Here is a 23,608-nt window from a genome sequence, read left to right on the forward strand (position 1 = left end):
AGCGTGTGGCAACGTATGAAAATGTATGTAAAACGCTGGCGTATGCTGAACTATTGATGTTTTTTTTCAGTTTTAGGCGTATTCATAATGAGTTGGACATATGCATAACCTATTAGTAAAGGACACGAAACGTTTCGATAACATATAGATAACTTATACCAACGAATGCTGAGCATGTTGGCGGCGTTCACAACCTATGCCCAACGATGGTCTAACTTATGCATAGCGCGGCAGCGTATCGTCAACGATCACGTGGCGTAGCCTATTAATAGGCGGCCACTCAACGATTTAAAGGCCCTGTCACACCTTAACGATTTAGCCAGCGTATGCCGACGTATGAAAAATTTGTCTAAAACGCTGGCACGCGTCGAATACGTTATGGGTAAGTTTTGTATACGTTAAGAGAATGCTGAAGCACGCTGGCATACGTCGTAGTATGCCGAGCTCGTCGACAAATTTTAAGCATGCTCAAAAATTTTCGACGTATGCCAGCGTATGACTCACACGTTCCGCATACGCTGGCCATAAGTTGTAAGCACGTTATGCGATCGTCGACACACGTTACTTGTAAGTTACTCATAAGTCGAAACACGTCAATGTAATGTTTAGCGTACCCGAAACTTTTTTCTAACCTATGAGTAACGTGCTTTGAACCTATGAGTAACGTATCTCCAACGCATATTGACTTATGTAGACGTATTTGATTGACGTCTTCCGGACGACCATAGAACTTACTGAACGTGTTTCTAATTTACAGCTACCGTATAATGGCGTATTGGCAGCGTTTAGGGGAATTGGTATATAAAAATGGGGTTCACAGGAGGAACCCGTCAGTGTTCCAGACTAATAATAATATAAAATGACCGTTTTTACAGCCATTTTTCTCTGCTGTGCAGGGGTTTGGCTTTTTGTGAGGCAATGTTTTATGGCCGGATGCCCTTCCTGACGCCAACCCTGGTCGCCTCTTACGACACACAGGGATATGGTACACCTATTCTAACCGGGGCATACACCGGGACCAGTACACTGGCACTCATTTCGCCGACCTTGGAAGGATGACAGGCTGAGTCAACCCCCTGGTGTTAATTCAGCAGCCAACGGGGCTTGAACTCAGGACACTGGGATCCCAAGCCGCCACCCTAACCACTAAGCCAACACCAGGCTTAGTGTTCCAGACTCCATGTTTTTTTTTGTTTTTTTTTTCTTTGGCATGATGGTGATGTTGCCACTTTGATTTCTCGTGCGGTTATGATTTAAATCGTTGAGCGGCAGCCTATTAATTACATTATAACCGTACTAGAAATACGCTATTATACGGTAGCTGTAAGTTAGAAACACATTCAGTAAGTTCTGTGGTCGTCCGGAAGACGTCAAATATGTCTACATACGTCAATATGCGTTGGAGATACGTTACTCATAGGTTCAAAGCACGTTACTCATAGATTCAAAGCACGTTACTCATAGGTTAGAAATATGTTTCGGGTACGCTAAATATTAAGGCCCGGTCACACTTTGACGTTTTAGCCAACGTATGCCGATTTTTGAATTTTTTTTCTAAAACGCTGGCACACGTTGAATACATTATGGGTAAGTTTTGATAACATTGAGAGCACGCTGAAAAACACTGCCATACGTCGTTGTACGTTGGCTTTAAACGTTGTACTTTTTGGTTGTCCTCAAATTTTTTCATGCTTGAAATTTCACGACGTATGCCGGCGTATGACTCACACGTTCCGCTAAGCTGGCCACAAGTTGTATGCACGGTCTGCGATCGTTGACAGACGTCAACACATGCTACTTGTAAGTTAATCATAAGTTGAGACACGCCGAGGTAATGTTTAGCGTACCCGAAACTTATTTCTAACCTATGATTAACGTGTTGTTGTCACGTTACGCGATCGTTGCCACACATCGACAGACGTTACTTTTAAGTTACTCATAGGCTGAAAGATGTCGGTATAATGGATCGTCCTTGCGTCAGCGTCCACGGCCACGGCCAGGACACTTATTTGCAGCATTCTTCAAACTTTTCTTCGGCATGACGAGGATGTTCACACTTCGATGTCAAGCTTGGCTATGATTCCAATTGTCCATCGGCAGCGTCTATTTAAAATAGTCGAGTTTGAGCGTTTTAACACGTTCAAAAGAAACGCTTCAAATTTCCAAACCCCAGTGTCAAAAAACAAAGGCGAGTAACAGCAATTTAAATTGTTCATTGTAAACAATGAAACTAGCTGAGTGGTACGGTTTAAAAGTTGTTAAGTGTAAAAAAAAAATCCAATTGTTGAGCGCAAGCGTCTACTTTCAATAGTGGAGATGCAGCCATTTAAATCGTTGAGTTTATCATTTAAATCGTTAAATCGTTAAACGCAAGGACGATCCATCATAACCCACACCCTCCCCCTCACACTCACCTACTACTGCCAACATGAACAAACTAATACTAATACTAATACTGATACTGATACTGTTACTGCTGACATGGACATCGACTCAAAAAGGACTCGAAAACACTGTTGGGTTCCCCTTTTATGAGCAGCATTTTTATATACCAATTCCCAAAACCGCTGGGAACACGTCTTTATATGGCAGTTGTAAGCTAGAAACACGTTCATTTTTTTTTTTTTTGTCGACCGGAAGACGTCATTGGAATACGTCTACATACGTCGATGTGTGTTGGGACTACGTAAAGAATTGGTTCAAAGCACATCAAACATAAGTTAGAAATAAGTTTCACGTAAAAAAGACATTACAGCGACGTGTTTCGACTTATGAGTAGCTTATAAGTAGCGTTTGTGGACGTGTGTAAGCGTCCACATATCGTGTGTAAAACTTATCCCCATCGCATGCGGAACGTGTGTCATACGCCGAGTACGTCGTAAAATTTTGAACGTTTAAAATTTCTTGACGTACTCTACTTACTACGACGTATGATAGCGTACTTTAGCGTTGTACTCACGTATACCAAACTTACTCATACCGTATTTGACGTGCCCCAACGTTTTAGACACATTTTTCTTAGGTCGGCATACGCTGGCAAGATCGCCAAGGTGTGACCGCGATGTTGTCACTTCCATTTCTACGGCAGTTATGATTCGAATCGTTGTGCGTCAGCCTTTTAATAGGCTATGTCACGACCTCGTCGGCGATGCGTGCAACGCGCTATGCCAAAGTTAGACTATCGTTGGGCATCGGTTGTGTAGGCCAACAACAGGTTCAGCATTCGTTGGTATAAGTTATCTATAACACAACGAAACGTTCTGTGTCCATTACCAATGCGTTATACATAAGACCAAGTCGCTATGAATACGTCCGAATCTTTAAAAAAAAAACATCAAAAGTTCAACGTAAGCCAGCGTTTTAGATACATTTTAATACGTTGCCATCGCTGGCTAAAACGTCAAGGTGTGACCGGGCCTTTACCTCGACGTGTTTCGACTTATAAGTAACTTACAAGTAACGTGTGTCGACGTGTGTCAATGATCGCATAATGTGCCTACAACTTATGGCCAGCGTATGCGGAACGTGTGAGTCATATGCTGGCATACGTCGAAAAATTTTGAGCATGTTAAAATTTGTCGACGAGCTCGGCGTATTTCAACGTATGCCAGCGTGCTCTTAACGTATACAAAACTTACCCATAACGTATTCGACGTGTGCCAGCGTTTTAGACAAGTTTTTCATACGTCGGCATTCGCTGGCTAAATTGTCAAGGTGTGAAAGGGCCTTTACCAATCAGCTGGCTATTGATTGCTTGCTAAGCCAGCCCTTCCTTATCAACCATTTCATTGGAATGCTAGCCTAGTGTTGGCTTGGTGGTTAGGGTGGCTGACTTGGGATCCGAGGGTCCTGAATTTGAGCCCCTTTTCCCACTGAATTAATACCAGGTGGGGTTGACTCAGCCTGTCATCCTTATGAGGTTGGCAAAATGAGTACCAGTGTACTGGTAATAGGGACACTGCATCAGCGGCATATCCGCGTCCCTAACCAATGATGCAACCAGCAGCCATAAGGCTGCACTTGAAAGAAAAAGAAAAACTGGAATGCTTGCTTGAGTGCTTAAGACACTTCGTGAGCACTCCCCAAGCTGCGCTTGGATGTTCGTTTGCAAGCCATGGCGATACATGACAAAAGTACCCGTCTTGTCACTATGCACTGTCCCTCTGTTAAGCACAATCAAAAATGCATTGATCGTGTAGGATGTTGTGTGGTGCCAAGCCTGCCGTTCCTTATCAACCGATATTTGTAAGCAATGGCGAGACAGACGACGGGAGTGCAAATTACTTTAAAAATAAAAAAAAATATTACAGCTGTTGTCGTTTTTGAAAATAAAAATACAAATTGACATTCAAGACAATGTTAGGTGATAATGTAAATTAAGTACATATATAAAAGTGTGTTCCATTGTCTTAGTTAAATCTCATAAAATTATAAAATATCGCCTTCACCTTAAAGCGGTCATGCTGAGCACCGCCCGGGGACACTCTGAGATGCACACCCTGATGGAGTACTTTAGAGGTTATCACGGGAGAGTTGTTTCCAAAACCTAAACTCATTTCAGATGCTGCAGTGAATGTAATGGCAGATGAAGGAACAGCAGGTGGGAACTCATTCATCATTCATTCCTTACACCTCATGTTCACTCTGTGGAATTTGAGTATCATGTGTTCATGAACAACTGTGGAACTTACTGTGAATCCACTTTCCATCCTTCCATCCCTTACATTCCTTCCCTCCATCCATCTCTTATCTCTTAATTTGTCCTCACTCCCCTACCCCTCTTCTTCTCCTTCTTTCACCACTCTTCCAACTTTCATGAATTGATAAACAATGTTGGTGGTTGTGGTAAGTTACCACATGTGGTTGTGTTGTGGTTTGGAGGTGGTTATGTTGTGCTGTAGTTATATCTTGCTGTGGTGTTTGTGTTGCGTTTTGAGCCTGGGGTATATGGGAGTGTATTGGTTGGGTGGATGGGTACTTTTTTGGTGGTTATGGTTGCTGCTGTACTTTATTCCACAGTTTGAATTTTGGGATTCAGCTCGGGTTGAGAGATTCTGAGGCTTATCGCAACTTAGTTGTAAAACGTGTGCTGAAATTAAATAAAGGCAAGAACAATGGTGTCTCCAGACATTTACAAGCATTGTAGCTAGGGTACGATGGACTCTAGGGTCTTTTGACCTGAGCCGGGTTTCAGGGTTTGGACTGCGGGACTGGGCTTGGCGGTGGGTCTGGTTGCTGGAGGGATGTTCACTTGTCCGGTTTGTGTGTCTTTGGCACTCCGGTGTTTCCGGGTGGTGTGTGACCCCTTTGAGAGTTCCAGTTTCAGGGCGGGTAAACAGGGTGGCAGCCGCAGTTCGAGTTGCATACCTCAAGGGAAAGCCCATGTTATAATCTCTTTAAAAATGGTACATACTGTTTGAAAGTGATGGGTGGTCTTGCTATCTTGTTTGTGCTGATTTAACATACCCCATTTCATTCAATCCTGTACTAATTCTGGCAGATGGGACCATCCCTCTGCCTCCCCTCAAATCCAAGTCGAACCCCCCCCCCTCCTTCCCTTGAAATCCCATCACCAAACACAAGTATAGAACACCCCCTTCCCCTCTCCACTTCCCCCTCCTCTCTCACACCCCGACTCCTCTCTCACACCCCCTCCTCGCATTCCCCCACCTCTCGAAGTATTGCGATGTTTGGTGAAAAACGTTCCCCCCCCCCAGCTCACCCCTCCCACTCCCCCTCCCCTCCCACCTCCTCGCTCTCCCCTCCACTCCCACCTCCTCGCTCTCCCTCCCTTCCCACCTCCTCGCTCTCCCCTCCCCTCCCACCTCCTCGCTCTCCCCTCCCCTCCCACCTCCTCGCTCTCCCCTCCCCTCCCACCTCCTCGCTCTCCCCTCCCCTCCCACCTCCTCGCTCTCCCCTCCCCTCCCACCTCCTCGCTCTCCCCTCCCCTCCCACCTCCTCGCTCTCCCCTCCCCTCCCACCTCCTCGCTCTCCCCTCCCCTCCCACCTCCTCGCTCTCCCTCCCTTCCCACCTCCTCGCTCTCCCCTCCCCTCCCACCTCTTCTATCCCTCCCTCCCTCTCCCCCCATCCGTCCCTCCTTCCCCCACCCCTCCATCCATACCTCCATGAAGTTATGCCATGAACAGACACACAGAAGGGCTGCAGGCTAAAAAACACCAATGAAATAGTCAAGTTCAGGAAAAACAAATCACAAAGAAAGATATATATATATACATATATATATACATATATATATACATATATATATACATATATATATACATATATATACACATATATATACATATACATATATATATATATATATATATATATATATATATATATATATATATATATATATATATATATATATATATATATACATATATACATATATACATACATATATACACACACACACACACACAGAGACAGACAGACAGAGAGAAAAAGGATGTAAGATAAACAAAAAGAGTGAGCAAAAAGACAAAGGAAAGTTTGTGAATGAGATGTGGTCTTTTTATGGCAATGAGAGTTTAGAAGGAGAAGCAAATACCTTTCAGCATTTTCACTGCAACAGTCTTGCACGTGGAAGACTTGTCGATTCCAAAGGCTGAAGCTTCCATTACCCTCCCAAAGGCACCACGGCCAAGTGTTTTACCTGCGTGAAAAGAGATTGTCCGAGTATAGGATGCGGGGCAGAAAAAAATAAAGATGACACCAAATAAAATTATCTCGTATTCTAGTTGGTTTATTACCTCTGCCACCGAAGGTGAAGGAGGTTATGTTTTCACCCCTTTCAGTCTGTTTGTTTGTCTGTGTACAGGATATCTCAAAAAGTTGTGGACGGATCCAGATAAAATTTTGTGGACAGGTTCGGTGTGTGACAAGAATGGATTGATTCGATTTTGGTGAAGATCCGGATCCGACTCCTAGAATTTTTAAGTGATTCTTCACCACTGAGAGATAGGGCCAAAAATGATATATACCACGATATTTCAAAAAGTTGTGGATGGATTCGGATGAAACTTGGTGGACATGTTGGGTGTGTGACACGGAAGAATTGATTCCATTTTGGTGAAGATCCGGAATCGGATCCGAATTTTTTTTTTAAGTGATTCTTCACCATTGAGAGATCGGGCTCAAAAATGATATATATATATATATATATATATATATATATATATATATATATATATATATATATATATATATATATATATATATATATATATATATATATATATATATATATATATATATATATATATATATATATATATATATATATATCACGATATCTCAAAAATGTATTGGGCCAGATATATTCTCGTGGATCAGGAATTATGGGGTGGAGGTATGCGCTCTACTTAGTGCCCTTCTAGTTACCCTTGCCAAAGGAGAGGGTGTTGCATTTGGGTCTGTTTGTTTGTCCACACAGAACTTTCGTATTTTTCTCTGCAATCGCTTGTCGGATTGAGATAAAATTTTCACCATTGGTGCAACGACTCACGTCGAATATTTTAATGATAATTATGACGTCATAGGTCACGTTATGTGGCAGCCATATTGGAAAAACAGAATAACTTTGGACTTCTATCTCTGAAACCGCACCAAGGAAAAAATTGAAACTTGGCACACGGCAAGTACTCCTCAAGAGGGGCAGGAGAGGGAAGGACAAAACAGTGGGAACAAAGACATTAGGAGATCTGTGGAAGGTAGCGAGATGGGGCAGGGAACATGGGGTAAACAAGATGGACACCACAGGGACTTTCAGGACCTTACACAACAGGGAACTTTCAGGACCTTACACAACAGGGAACTTTCAGGAAGAAAGGCAGTGAATTTGAAGGAGGTGGGTTTGGGGTGGATTAACAGGGGTAGAAAAGATTGTGGTTTTGGATGGGGGAAGATAAGAGGTGGTGGTGAACAGCTGTTTTGAAGTCCTGGAGGGAAGAATGGGATTGAAGAGAGTGTGGGAGTTTATTCCAAAGGTGGGGAAAAAGAGGAATGAAAGAGTGAAGATGAGCATATTCCCAAGTTTTCTCCCATTACGATTTCATTCCATTTATGACAGAACCAGTTCAGCAGAATATATTTTGTGCATGGCTGTGGGTCTCACTGCCCAATGATAACCTTTCATACTCCAGGCAACAAAAGAAGTAAATCACTGAAAAACGATTCATTTTGAGCCATTAACATGACTAAGCCACACTCCTAAGCTTCATTCCACATTACAGCAAGTGGGTGTTCTTTGTGTGGCCTTTGTGGGTTATTCGATGCACCACCCATCACCAGCAACATTCCAAATGCTTTCCTTGGGCAGCAGCTGTGTTTCTATGAAACGGTTAAGAGGTATCTGTCTTTCATTCCAGGCTATGCGTTGTGTTATGGGCTCAGGGTTCTAAATCTTTGATAAGATCACTCCAGCATGAGCCAGCATTTGGGCATGCCATTTCGTGCTTGGGTCATAAATGGGCAAAAAAGGAGCACGTTTGAGGAGGTCTACTCACGCGTCTGCTGCCTCCATGGCAATCGGTTTATGGAAACGGCTACACAATACAATCGCAGTGGCTTTTACGTGCTCGGCACCACCTGTGGTTATCACCCAAGGAGAATCAAGTGTAATTGCCTCATATAGTAATACTGTACAAGTAAAATAGAAAAAGCAATCCAATAATATTTATTGAAAAGCAAATGACAAAAAGACAACTTGGGAAACAGATCTGGAGAGATTGTAAATGCAAAATACTCTTTAGATTTCCTGGAGGATGTACCAATAGGCAGCAGTGTTCATTCTCTACCAAGAGAATGGATGGAGTTGAAAGAACATTGGCTGGTGAGTTTGGCATACGAGTAAATAAGACGAACAGGGAGGTGGACAACAAATAGTACAATAATTCAGGTCCAAATATTTGGATGAAAGTGCTTTTGGGAGTACCAAAAAGATGAGGAAAGAAAGTGCACAAAAAAAATTCAAGGAGCAGGCCTGGATTTTAAGGATATAATTAGCCTCGGAACCTTGTGAGAGATGCCAATGATGGCCAAATCCTTGGACATCTCACTGTGCCAAGATCCGACAAATACAAAGCTTCCAACAGACCTTGTCTGCTATGAAAATCTGGACATAATTAGGAAATCCATGAATAAAATCAGCAGTGTTTGTCTTCAGAATAGAGTAGTGAGATGGGGGGTCCATGGTTGTGCAACCCAAAATGAGGATGTCACACCAAACAGTGACCTCAAAAGAAAAGTATTTCTTATAAAGATCCTGGAAGCGACTTAGGACATATCGCATGAGATTTGTTTTTCACAGTAAAATTGTCAAGATTAACAAAGATTCAGCTTTGTGTGGTGCTTTAAAGGAACACCATCTGCCATTGGATGAAATAAAATGTCAAATCAAATTAATAATTGACAAGTAGAGGAACATTCAAAGTACACCACTTCCATGCCAAATAAATAAATAACAAATCCTCCAGTGTGCGACATTGCTGGGGTGCCTTCGGTGCCAGGCAATGCTGCCATGCAGTTCATAGAGACGGAATTGGGAAAGAGTGGTGTCCAATAATTGATTGTGTAATTTAAATAAATAAATAACAAATCCTCCAGCGTGCGACATTGCTGGGGTGCCTTCGGTGACTGAACTGCACGGCAGCATTGCCTTAGAGACGGAAATTGGGAGAGAGTGGTGTGCAATAATTAATTAATTGTGTAATTAAGATAAATAAATAATTGTAAAATAGTTAATTTACTAATCAATTGGCTAATAGCATACCTCAACCACCACTGTTTCATCCGAATCTGCAACTGAAAATTAAGTATGAATCGAAAAACTAAATAAACCGATGTCACCTGCAGGGTGACCCGTATCTTGCCAAAAGGTGACCACGTGTGACTTCTTTAAGGTCACACTGAGGTGAACAGAGCTGCTATCCACCAGGAGCGACTCCTTGAGGAATATCTGCCTACGAGAGATTCCGATGAGAATCGTCCTACAGAGTAACCATGAAAAATATGCGTTTGCCTCATAACGTCACCAAATGATGTCATAATGTCTCAAGCTTGACATATCTAGAAAGCACTCATCAAGGTGTTCAATTTGAGGTACTACACGATATGGTTCCTAAAACTTGAAAATTTGACCTTGGGGTCAAATATGTTTGACCTTAGGTGCTTACCATGAAGGTCAAGGCCAATCGCCACCAAAAATTAATCAGCTGAGTGCCAGACCATATACTACATTCCCATAAAGTTTGGAGACGATTCGATTAAAATTACTCAAAAAATAAGGGTTTCGTCGACTCCCCTGATTTGCGACAAAGTGACCTTGACCTTTGACCTTGACCTTCAAAATTTTATGCGCTGAAAGGGACCTCTATAGGCCTCTGATATGCGAAGTTACAAAAATTTCCAATGATAACTGTGCTCTGCAGAGTGATTTATACGTGATTACAGACAAAAAAAAAAAAAAAAACATGAAGGTCCAGGCCAATCGCCACCAACAATTAATCAGCTGAGCGCCAGACCATGAACGATATTCCCATGAAGTTTGAAGACGATCCGATCAAAATTACTCAAAAAATAAGGGTTTCGTCGACTCCCCTGATTTGCGACAAAGTGACCTTGACCTTCAAAATTTTGTGCACTGAAAGGGACCTCTATAGGCCTCTGATATGCGAAGTTACAAAAATTTCCAATGATAACTGTGCTTTGCAGAATTTTTTATACATGATTACAGACAAACAAAAAAAAAAAACATACAAGCTGACTAACATATCTTGCAAATACTTCGTTTTGGCAAGATAATAATTAATTGATGAATCAATAAATCAAAAATACCCTTTATAGCCAAATCACTTGGTCACTGCTCTGTCCAAAATCAGCTTCTTTGCTGAAAACATGCCTGAGATATTCCCCTGATAAGAAAGAAAATAAAAAAGTAATTAATAAATCTATAACAATTAAGTAATTAATCAATTAATTGATTCATCAAAAAATAAAAAATGCCATTTTTGCCAAAGCGCAACTTCACTTTTGTCCCCAAATTTCAGCTTTCTAGCTCAAAGTATGACTGAGATATCCCCCAGACAAACAGAAAGAAAATAATTAATCAATTTATTGATTAATCAATAAATCGAAAAATACCCTTTGTAGCCAAATCACTTGGTCACTGCTACGTCCAAATATCAGTTTCCTAGCTCAAAAGGTGTCTGAGATATTGTCAGGGTGAGAAAGAAAATAAATAAGTAATTAATAAATCGATTAAAAATATTAAGTAATTAATCGATTTATCCAAAAATAAAAAATACCGTTTTTGCCAAAGCACATCTTCACTTTTGTTACCTAATTTCAGATTTTTAACTCAAAGGATGGCTGATATCACCCGGACAAACAAACAAGAAAGGAAAACAAGAAAACAAACAGAGTAAAAACTGAGTACTCCCTTCCTTCGGCCCCCGGTGATGACGACATGCATCGCATGGATATGGAATTGGGAATGAGCAGTGTATAACAAACAAACAGAGTGAAAACCGAGTTCCCCCTCCGGCGCGCGTCATGCAGCGCCTGGAGATGGAATAGGGAGGGACGATGTACAATGGACAATGACCTCATTATTAATAATCCAATAAAAACCTTGAATCAAGTGTCCTCATAATAAAAGAAAACGTGGCATTTGAGAATGTGATTGCATTGCAAGCAGAACTCATTGCGCGTGCTGAGCAGATCTTACAGTGAAAAGTGGAGGGAACCGTTGATGCCGTTTTGCATTAGCATCTGTAAGTTTGGTAGGAGTTAAGACAACAGGCTTGATTTCATCGCAATGGGAAATTTTCATGTTCGTTCCCATGAGTTGTGTTTTTTCATTGGATTTATCGACACACAGCCATGATTATAAACTATCCAATTGGTGCTTCGCATGAGGGGCATTCCATCACAAAGTGCTCTGTCCCTCCAATGTATGTGAAGCCAAGTTTCCCATCTGATAGCAATAGTTGGTGGATATTAAACACATTTTGTAAACTTCACCGACACATATTCCCAATATCCTTGACTATCTGTGTGAAACTTCTCATTCACACACACTGAGACTCCCACAGTGTCTCTCGCCTTACAAAGTGAAGGTGAGTCATCACCGCACCCTGAACAAATTGCAAATTCATAACTAGCATCAGTCGATCAGGCCTGGTGATGAGCCGGTTCATCAATGATGGGCCAAATGTCCAAGCTCTATGAGGTGGCAATCCCAACTTATTGGGAAAAAGAGGGAGAGAAGGAGAAAGGGGAGAAGAAAGAGAAGGAGTTGAAAGAGAAGAGGAGTATGGCAAGAGGAGGAAGGAGGAGAAGAGGATGGTAAGGAGAGGAAAAGAGGAGGGGTGGGAGGAAGAGGAGAAGAGGGGAGGGGAGGAAGAAGAAAGTGTGAGGAGGAAGAGGAAGAAGTGAGTCATGGATGCAGGTAAACACAAGATACCAATTACGATTACATAACCAAAACAAAGGAGACAAGTTATCAAAGGGTATTTAATGACCTGATAAAGGTGTAAAGCAGCAATTGCTTGAGGTTTTGAGATCTTACCAAGTTTGAGACGATCATGAGGAAACTCCCATTTGCTGCTGTCATACGGAAGTTGCTCGCATTGTTCGTTCAACGAAACCTCCTCAGGATCAACGATGATTGAGAGATATCGCGTCTTGTTGTCTGCACCACTGGGCTGTACATTGAGCAAGTCACAAACTCACTTCCTTACATCACACACAGCTCACATATCATTCAAAAAGATACTAATAAGGATGGGAAAAGGAGATTTGACTTCCTTGCTACTATTGAATTGAAGTTGATTGTTACACTATGAATCCAGTCATGACAATTAACAAATCATAATCAAAGTGAAGCAAAACAGAGTAGTGGTTCCTCAATTTGGGTCCGAGCAATTTTGTCATCCCAATGGTACAGATTATTTTGGTGTGGTTCCTCAATGATTTGGCCATTTTTGGTCAGAAAGGAATACCGAGAGGCAGGGCAGACTCTTTTTGCATTCCTGTACGAATGAAAATCCCATCGCACACTGGCCTACACAATGCAACAAGATTGTCGACAGTTTTTGATAATCGTGCAACATGTGGCAGTTGATGAGCCTCGTCAACTAGTTTTCCAGGTGCGGCAGAGACTCGCAAAATTGAACATGTTCAAGTGTAAGTGTGTGTGTGTGTGTGTGTGTGTGTGTGTGTGTGTGTGTGTGTGTGTGTGTGTGTGTGTGTGTGTGTGTGTGTGTGTGTGTGTGTGTGTGTGTGTGTGTGTGTGTGTGTGTGTGTGTTGGTGTTCAATTCACTGCTTGTCAACAATGTTGTGTTGCATGAGCAAACATCGGCTAATATGACGGGCTTATATGGCTCATGATTCCGGGATCACAGGTTCAAATCTGGAAGAGATAATAATAATAAAAAGTCACGAGCTAGACTTGTTGTGCATGTTGGAGCATTCCCCTCCTCAGTACCACAAAACTTGTTTTATAAGCCTTGCCTACACATATTCCCAATATCCTTGAATATCCATGTGGAATTTCTCGTGTTCACACACGTGGCGACTCATTTGCTTATCTGCCTTAAGACTGACCCGAGGTTCATGGAGGAGCTTGTATATGCATCGTATGTGAGGAAAAGCCATTTGCAGATGACAATATAATTTACATGAATTGTAAGGAAATTATAAGACTATGAACATATCACAGAATATGGGATTTTGAGCAAAAATCCCAGGACAATGACGCATCGGCTCGTATTGGAACAACAAGCACACGAACCCCATTGCTGTGTTATTTATTTTTAATTTCCAAGAAAGATAAGAATCCTTTTATGATAGTTATAGTTCCTCAAAGTGTTTTGGTCGAAACAAAAAGGATTCTTTAAAAAAAAGATCCCCCACAGTGAGGCTGCGGTCTGCACTCCAGACCCTGATGCCAAGTTTCCCAAATTCTGTTTTCTCCAAAATGTGCACAAACCGAGATTATAACAATAAAGTTAAGCAATAAATTTTGAAAACTAAACCACTTTTTTGAAAACTTTTAAATTTTGAAACTAAACCACTACCTGTAATGGCCATGAGTCTCTATAGACAAAACCAAACACTTCCTTGTGTAGTAACAATGAACATGAGGTAATGAAGTGAAAATAAAGGTGAAATAAGTTCTATAGAAATGACCAACCACTAGTGCAAGGGCAATGTTATCGGTATCATGCAGGATCAGTATCTATGAATGCTTCAACCCTTTATTTTTACCTCTTCCGCCTCCCCCTCATCCTTTTCCTCCCCTCATCCTCCTCATCCTCATCCTCCTCCGCCTCTGCCTCCCTCTCAGTTTCAGTATTTTATCAACTTGCTTTTTTCATACATGTCCCTGGTGACGTTCGAGTCACATGACCACATTATTTACATTGTCCTCCGGTCACAACGGTTGGACAGAGACTGCACGCATAAGTTTAAACAAACACATTTATTCTCATTTTCCCTGTTAATTTGTTCTAGTTGTTCTACCGAGCGAATCGCAAGCTTTCCCGATGAACTCGAGTGAAGACGACACATGAACAGAAACATCAAAGCAAACAAATCCTCAAATTGCCCCGACAGGTGACTGCATCAGCAGCTTGCATTTCAGGTCCATTTTGAACGGGTCCGCCTCAAGCCCTCATTATCCGCCAGCTCTCAACAGCGACGCATTCTTGGGAATTTATTTTCCGGTTTCACGAGCTTTTGGCGCATTCTCTCTGAGGGCTGAGAGACCTGTTGAACCCTCAAGCACACACTTGGAGTTGCATTTCCCAGCACAGCGAACAGTAACCCTTTAGCCACTATGAGCTTCTCTCTTTGAATTCAGACATTTGACTCAGAAGTTCCCAAACCACCAACCTATTGTAACATCTCCCACCCCCCCACCCCCCATCCCAATTAAAATATTCCCATTGTGCCTTCACAAACGGACTGCATGATACATTCAATCGGAATGAGCAATCGATAGAAGATAAATAAATAAACAAATGATGCACTTCCTTCATAAAAAGCTTGATGACTCGTGTTCCCCATCTAAAATGTTGAATCATGGCGTGACAACCCCAAGTTCAAATCGCCAACACCGCATGTTTTTTCCATGGTCTACTTATATCTTTGTAACCCTTACAATAAATAGTACCTGGATGTCCATGTACATACTTTGTCCTGCATGGGATTTTTATACAAACTCCTCCATGCCATTTAAATCGATATTCAAAAAACAAAACAAAATGATCACAAATATTTTCGAAATTATTGTTGCTATTTAGAATCTTTGGAAGAGCATCACATGGTCCCAAATAGGAAGAATAATGTTTTTAAAATGAATTTTTTTCAACAAGAACGAGATCACCGTTACTCGACAAGATTTCTGTCCATCACTTGATCAACGGCCATCCTGGAAACAACCCCAAATAACAACAGAAACACCCACAACAATCAGAAATAACAAAAAAACCCACAACAAAAGAACGAAAAGGACAAAACCGAGTTGTAGTTACTGAATGCTTGTCCATTGTGTCAAAAGGAAACGGCTTGCAGAAAGCTGATCAAAAGCAAATACATGTACATGATTGACATTATACTGTATCTAGTTTGAGATGAATTTGTTTGTGTGTGAGTGTGTGTGCACGTTTTATTAGTCCCCTACTGTTTTCACCAGAGGGGAATACAGGTTTGTTCTCCATCCATCCCACCTGTTGTTTTCAGACTTTTTTTTCCCCCATATCCTTTGACATAGTCAACTGAAACTTGGTACATGGTTTTGCTATGATAAGTTACAGAACAAGTTTTAGTTGAAAGGGCATTTTGTCAATTTTTCCACAGGATTATGCCCTTATTAAACTTAGAAAATATCATATTTATACATGGGTCAGTGTTCAGCCACCCTGACTCCACCCCACTGCTTTACACCCATTTGCTGGACAGCTGGCCTGACTCTACCCCAACAAATTCATGCACCGCCATTGCATCAAGCAGCACAGATCAGCAGGCCTCAAGCCTTAGGCCTGGGTGTTAGTCCGTGGCCCAGTACAATTGGAATGACACCACATATATATCCACGATGTATTATAGATGAGCAAATACCAGGCATCACTTCGCTGGTAGGAATAGTAAAGGGAGGAGGGAGAAAAAGAGGGGGGAAAAGGGAGAGAGAGGTGGGGGAGAGAGAGAGTGGGGAGAGTGAAGAGATGGAGGGGAAAGGAGAGAGTCGAGAGGAGGAGCGAGGATGGGCGGGGGAAGGGAAGACAGTGAGAGGTGAGAGGAAGGGAAGGCAGATGTGTGGTGAAGCATTAATAATGATTCATACCGTTTCATCAAAATGATTCTACATGGAATAACAGTGAAGATGGAAACAAAATAATGTCTGAAATCCATTTCCAACTGGTCAAACTATAAACACGGCCCGGAGACAAACACCGCCCAGGCACATACGGGGACTAAACCCGTCGGATGCATCCACAGCCAAGCCGTCCAGACACAAACACTGCTCGGACACATCCAAAGACAAACTCCCATCCAGACGCGTCTGGAGACAAACTCCCATCCGGAGAAGAACACCGCCCAGAGACAAAGACCGCCCAGATGCATCTGGAGACAAACACCGTCCGGATATGTCCAGAGACACAGACAGAGAAAGAGAGACAGACAGACAGACAGAGACAGACAGAGACAGACAGACAGACAGAGACAGACAGACAGACAGAGACAGACAGACAGACAGACATGGAGTTCAGGAAGTTAGCAGAAATAATGTTCTGCTTAACGAACAACACACACACACACACACACACACACACACACACACACACACACACACACACACACACACACACACACACACACACACACACACACACACACACACACACACACACACACACACCCGATATCGGCAATTTTTCGGGAATCGAGAGGCTGGAGTGAGTGTGATTACCAACTGCAGCACTTACTGGAAACCACCCAGAAACCTTGAGTAGCTTTCACAAAGAAACAACGTTGCATTTATTTGGATGTTTCAGGAATATGTTCACAAACATTATTCCTTATAAACAGCTGTGTGTGATGGGTGGGGAAAAAAATTGGCTCGGTAATTTATAAAATACGTTAATACGGCAAACAGCTCGGAAATCGGGTGTTATTTCACAGCCGCTCGCTCCGGGTGACGGAGCGCGCCCCGCTCGCTCCGGGTGACGGAGCGCCGGCCCCTCGCTCCGGGTGACGGAGCGCCGGCCCCTCGCTCCGGGTGACGGAGCGCCGGCCCCTCGCTCCGGGTGACGGAGCGCCGGCCCCTCGCTCGGGGTGACGGAGCGCCGGCCCCTCGCTCGGGGTGACGGAGCGCCGGCCCCTCGCTCGGGGTGACGGAGCGCCGGCCCCTCGCTCGGGGTGACGGAGCGCCGGCCCCTCGCTCGGGGTGACGGAGCGCCGGCCCCTCGCTCGGGGTGACGGAGCGCCGGCCCCTCGCTCGGGGTGACGGAGCGCCGGCCCCTCGCTCGGGGTGACGGAGCGCCGGCCCCTCGCTCGGGGTGACGGAGCGCGGACCCCTCGCTCGGGGTGACGGAGCGCGGACCCCTCGCTCGGGGTGACGGAGCGCGGACCCCTCGCTCGGGGTGACGGAGCGCGGACCCCTCGCTCGGGGTGACGGAGCGCGGACCCCTCGCTCGGGGTGACGGAGCGCGGACCCCTCGCTCGGGGTGACGGAGCGCGGACCCCTCGCTCGGGGTGACGGAGCGCGGACCCCTCGCTCGGGGTGACGGAGCGCGGACCCCTCGCTCGGGGTGACGGAGCGCGGACCCCTCGCTCGGGGTGACGGAGCGCGGACCCCTCGCTCGGGGTGACGGAGCGCGGACCCCTCGCTCGGGGTGACGGAGCGCGGACCCCTCGCTCGGGGTGACGGAGCGCGGACCCCTCGCTCGGGGTGACGGAGCGCGGACCCCTCGCTCGGGGTGACGGAGCGCGGACCCCTCGCTCGGGGTGACGGAGCGCGGACCCCTCGCTCGGGGTGACGGAGCGCGGACCCCTCGCTCGGGGTGACGGAGCGCGGACCCCTCGCTCGGGGTGACGGAGCGCGGACCCCTCGCTCGGGGTGACGGAGCGCGGACCCCTCGCTCGGGGTGACGGAGCGCGGACCCCTCGCTCGGGGTGACGGAGCGCGGACCCCTCGCTCGGGGTGACGGAGCGCGGACCCCTCGCTCGGGGTGACGGAGCGCGGACCCCTCGCTCGGGGTGACGGAGCGCGGACCACTCGCTCGGGGTGACGGAGCGCGGACCACTCGCTCGGGGTGACGGAGCGCGGACCACTCGCTCGGGGTGACGGAGCGCGGACCACTCGCTCGGGGTGACGGAGCGCGGACCACTCGCTCGGGGTGACGGAGCGCGGACCACTCGCTCGGGGTGACGGAGCGCGGACCACTCGCTCGGGGTGACGGAGCGCGGACCACTCGCTCGGGGTGACGGAGCGCGGACCACTCGCTCGGGGTGACGGAGCGCGGACCACTCGCTCGGGGTGACGGAGCGCGGACCACTCGCTCGGGGTGACGGAGCGCGGACCACTCGCTCGGGGTGACGGAGCGCGGACCACTCGCTCGGGGTGACGGAGCGCGGACCACTCGCTCGGGGTGACGGAGCGCGAACCACTCGCTCGGGGTGACGGAGCGCGAACCACTCGCTCGGGGTGACGGAGCGCGAACCACTCGCTCGGGGTGACGGAGCGCGAACCACTCGCTCGGGGTGACGGAGCGCGAACCACTCGCTCGGGGTGACGGAGCGCGAACCACTCGCTCGGGGTGACGGAGCGCGAACCACTCGCTCGGGGTGACGGAGCAGGAACCACTCGCTCGGGGTGACGGAGCGCGAACCACTCGCTCGGGGTGACGGAGCGCGAACCACTCGCTCGGGGTGACGGAGCGCGAACCACTCGCTCGGGGTGACGGAGCGCGAACCACTCGCTCGGGGTGACGGAGCGCGAACCACTCGCTCGGGGTGACGGAGCGCGAACCACTCGCTCGGGGTGACGGAGCGCGAACCACTCGCTCGGGGTGACGGAGCGCGAACCACTCGCTCGGGGTGACGGAGCGCGAACCACTCGCTCGGGGTGACGGAGCGCGAACCACTCGCTCGGGGTGACGGAGCGCGAACCACTCGCTCGGGGTGACGGAGCGCGAACCACTCGCTCGGGGTGACGGAGCGCGAACCACTCGCTCGGGGTGACGGAGCGCGAACCACTCGCTCGGGGTGACGGAGCGCGAACCACTCGCTCGGGGTGACGGAGCGCGAACCACTCGCTCGGGGTGACGGAGCGCGAACCACTCGCTCGGGGTGACGGAGCGCGAACCACTCGCTCGGGGTGACGGAGCGCGAACCACTCGCTCGGGGTGACGGAGCGCGAACCACTCGCTCGGGGTGACGGAGCGCGAACCACTCGCTCGGGGTGACGGAGCGCGAACCACTCGCTCGGGGTGACGGAGCGCGAACCACTCGCTCGGGGTGACGGAGCGCGAACCACTCGCTCGGGGTGACGGAGCGCGAACCACTCGCTCGGGGTGACGGAGCGCGAACCACTCGCTCGGGGTGACGGAGCGCGAACCACTCGCTCGGGGTGACGGAGCGCGAACCACTCGCTCGGGGTGACGGAGCGCGAACCACTCGCTCGGGGTGACGGAGCGCGAACCACTCGCTCGGGGTGACGGAGCGCGAACCACTCGCTCGGGGTGACGGAGCGCGAACCACTCGCTCGGTGACGGAGCGCGAACCACTCGCTCGGGGTGACGGAGCGCGAACCACTCGCTCGGGCTGACGGAGCGCGAACCACTCGCTCGGGGTGCCGGTGCGAGAACCACTCGCTCGGGGTGACGGAGCGCGAACCACTCGCTCGGGTGACGGAGCGCGAACCACTCGCTCGGGGTGACGGAGCGCGAACCACTCGCTCGGGGTGACGGAGCGCGAACCACTCGCTCGGGGTGACGGAGCGCGAACCACTCGCTCGGGGTGACGGAGCGCGAACCACTCGCTCGGGGTGACGGAGCGCGAACCACTCGCTCGGGGTGACGGAGCGCGAACCACTCGCTCGGGGTGACGGAGCGCGAACCACTCGCTCGGGGTGACGGAGCGCGAACCACTCGCTCAGGGTGACGGAGCACGAACCACTCGCTCAGGGTGACTGAGCACGAACCACTCGCTCAGGGTGACTGAGCACGAACCACTCGCTCAGGGTGACGGAGCACGAACCACTCGCTCAGCGTGACGGAGCACGAACCACTCACTCAGGGTGACGGAGCACGAACCACTCACTCTGAATGACATGAAGCAGCAAAAGCGTCCGGAGAGAATGAACGATTCACTCAGAATGACATAGCGTGGTACCACTGTCGACAATGGGTGCTTGGCCAGTGACTTAAGCACTCATGCAAGCACTCCAATTAAATGGTTGATAAGGAATGGTTGGCCATGCTGTCGCCACATACCATAAAGGATCCCTTTGACTTTAATGCCCGTCTTCACCACGCATGCAGCAGTTGATGAAATAAAATGAATTAATGAAATAAAATGGTTTAATGCAGAACTACCTTGGGGACATCGCAAAGTTCAATTGCCCATGAAATAAACATTGTAGAAAATGCGAAATCCCCTAAAATATACACAGATCTGGCAGACACTCTGGATAGGCAGTCCCTCAGGGGACAGGGCACGGTCTAGCAGTGAATGGATCAAATCATAGGGCTCAATGAAGCTGCTTTCGTGAAATTAACATTGCAGAAAATCCGCCATTTTGCCTGTTCACCTGTGCATGTGTCACGTGGTACATCGGTTCGAGGTCCACGCAAACGTTTTAACTTTTTTTTTTAACGCCCGTTTGTTTTTTGTTTTTTTTTGCCAGATTTGCTTTGATTCCCTGGAGAACGCCTCACGAAACCTCCGAAAATATAAACACAGATCTGGCAGACGCTTTGGATAGGCAGCCCTTCTGGGGACAGGGTGCAAGGTCCAACAGTGAATGCATTCAATTACACAGCTCAGTGAAGCTGGTTAATTTTGTTTCTTCCTCAAGTGTTTTTCGGTCACTCAACATAATTTTCCAAACAGTAGAAAAAGATAAGTTTAATGTTTTGGAAATTTCACATTTTCTCGTGTATGTACGGAGGAGGGAACATAGCCTTGCTTGCTTCAAGTAAATAGGTAATATCGGCTTAGTTAAAAGACTCGTTATTTCTTTAAATGATCAGATTTCACAACAGATTTTGACACTTGTTTAGTCCGGATGATATCCGGTCCTCAAAACCGAAGTAATATTTCAATTATATATTTTAATTAGTCTGTGAGAGTAGATCGTGGAAAATCGTATCATACAACACATGAAATCGCTCCAAGCTCCTAATTTGAAAACTATAGGACTTTCAAAAGCGAGGTACACACCGATTGTAGCGATGATGAACAGGCATTCAATATGAGTGAGGAAAGTGAAAAAAACCTTTATCATTAAGAAATCGTTGCAGCCTGTTCCAAATCTAGGAATGGTTGAGGAGGCCAAAAAAAAAAAAAAAACAACTTGGCGGCTTTAGATCCCAGCGAGTTTACCCAGGAAACGCCCTAAGACCCCAGAAAGCGAGGTAGCTGAGGATTGCCTGATGAAGGATATAATTAAATAAGGTGGTTCATTATCTTCAAAAGGGGTGTTTTAATGAACTCAAACACCCAGTTTTCACTCTTGCACTTCCTTGGAGTTTTCTTCGTCTGCATGCAAAGTTTCAGGCTCATACGTTTTACGGTTTTGGAGTTATGGAGGAGATACTCTGACACACACACATTGCCTTTTATTAGTATACTAGCAAATACAACCCATTGCTTCGCTGACAGGGGTGTAAAGGGATGGGGGTGGAGAAAGAAAGAGGGAGAGAGAGGGGAGGGGATGGAGAGAGGGGAGGCAGAGAGGATGGAGGGAAGGGAGGGGCGGGGAGAGGATGGAGGGGAAGCGAGGAGTGAGTGAATAAGGTGAAGCTTGGAAGGGGAGAAGAGCGAGGTAGGGGGGTGGAAGTGGGGAGTGCAGTGTCATGAAACGTTGCTATACACTGCGGGAGGGAGGGGTGCGAGTGTGAGAGAGAGAGACACACACACACACACAGAAACAATGACAGAGGTTGTGGGAGGAGGGTGCTGCATTTCATTTGGAGGGGGGGAACGAGGAGGGGACAGACAGAGTTGGGGGGGGAGGGGGAGGAAAAAAAAAGAGATAGGTGAGGGGTGGAGGTGGCATTACCAAAGAGAGTAAGTGATATGTTATGCTTAATGACTGAACACAAATAAATAAAAATAATCTCGTGGCAGAATAGCTGTACACATGACGACACAACAGAGTTTGTAATGTTCACCACTGCACATCTGCAAAAACTTTAATATCCCAGTTTCAGAAACTTTGTGGGAACAGGAACCAAAAGCATGGACTGAAAACATGGAAGTACCACTCACATACGACCGAATGATCCCATCGAGCGTGAACACTGAAAACAAAGCATTGTGACCAGATATCATACTCAGGTACAAAAAAAAAAAAGAGAGAAGAAGGCATTGCAAAGTAAGGTGTTAAAACCAGCGACTTTGGACTAAACAATGCAGAAATCAAGAAAATTACCAAACACCAATACCTTAAGAATGAAGTGAAAAGATCCTGGAAGCTGAAGAATGCCAAAGTTGTACCAGTGATAGTTGAAACTCTGGTAATGATGACAAATAACCTCACAGAGATATAACAACCATCTCTGGGACTATGATTACATACAAACTACAGTTGGAGGCTATCTGGGGCTCAGTGACTATCCTGAAGAGAGCCCTCGGTACAAAACTTTGAGAACAGAAAACTTCACAGCTTGGTCCGTGAATCATGCATGACCCCTTGTCAAAATGAAGGTAGATACTTGGAGCCCACCCTGGGAGGACTCCATCCCACATTTTGAAACTCACATATGGAGATACCAATCAACGACACACACACACACACACACACACACACACACACACACACACACACACACACACACACACACACACACACGGATGTGGATACTTGGAGACCTGGGAGGGCTCCATTCCACTTTCTGGAACCCCTATATGGAGATAACCATGAACCAACGATCAACAACTAATAACACACACACACTGGTACAAAATGCCATTCAAGTAATGCAGTGTGTGTGTATATATATATATATATATATATATATATATATATATATATATATATATATATATATATATATATATATATATATATATATATCCATCCACTGGGACCATACTCTGTGCAGAGCGTTGGTGCTGCCGAAGCAGTCTCCTTGGCTATTGGGTACAATCCTGGACGGGTCGCCACTCCGACACAGGATACCAGCATGCTGGCACTCATTTTGCCGACCTCGGAAGGATGACAGGCAGAGTCAACCCCACCTGGTATTAATTCAACAGCCGAGTGGGATTTGAACTCAGGATACTCGGATCCTAAGCCCACCACCCTAACCATTAAGCCAACACCAGGCATATATATATATATATATGTACACACACGTGCAAAT

General features: G+C 46.4%; 1 protein-coding gene across 3 annotated transcripts in view; it reads right to left on the reverse strand.

The window, feature by feature from the left end:
- The window catches only part of FLT1 (fms related receptor tyrosine kinase 1), a 139,979-nt gene that overhangs the window by 31,588 nt on the left and 84,783 nt on the right, over positions 1-23,608 (reverse strand). For all 3 annotated transcript variants that reach the window (XM_085852679.1, XM_085852680.1, XM_085852677.1), the window contains exons 17-18: positions 12,582-12,717; positions 6,561-6,665 (exon numbers count right to left, since the gene is read on the reverse strand). In XM_085852679.1, the coding sequence (XP_085708805.1) occupies positions 6,561-6,665; positions 12,582-12,717 (241 nt within the window). The remainder of the gene's footprint in view (positions 1-6,560; positions 6,666-12,581; positions 12,718-23,608) is intronic.

Source organism: Eptatretus burgeri, chromosome 13 (genome assembly GCF_056783735.1).
Source record: "Eptatretus burgeri isolate ZD-2024b chromosome 13, Ebu_testis_v1, whole genome shotgun sequence".
Taxonomy (NCBI): domain Eukaryota; kingdom Metazoa; phylum Chordata; class Myxini; order Myxiniformes; family Myxinidae; genus Eptatretus; species Eptatretus burgeri.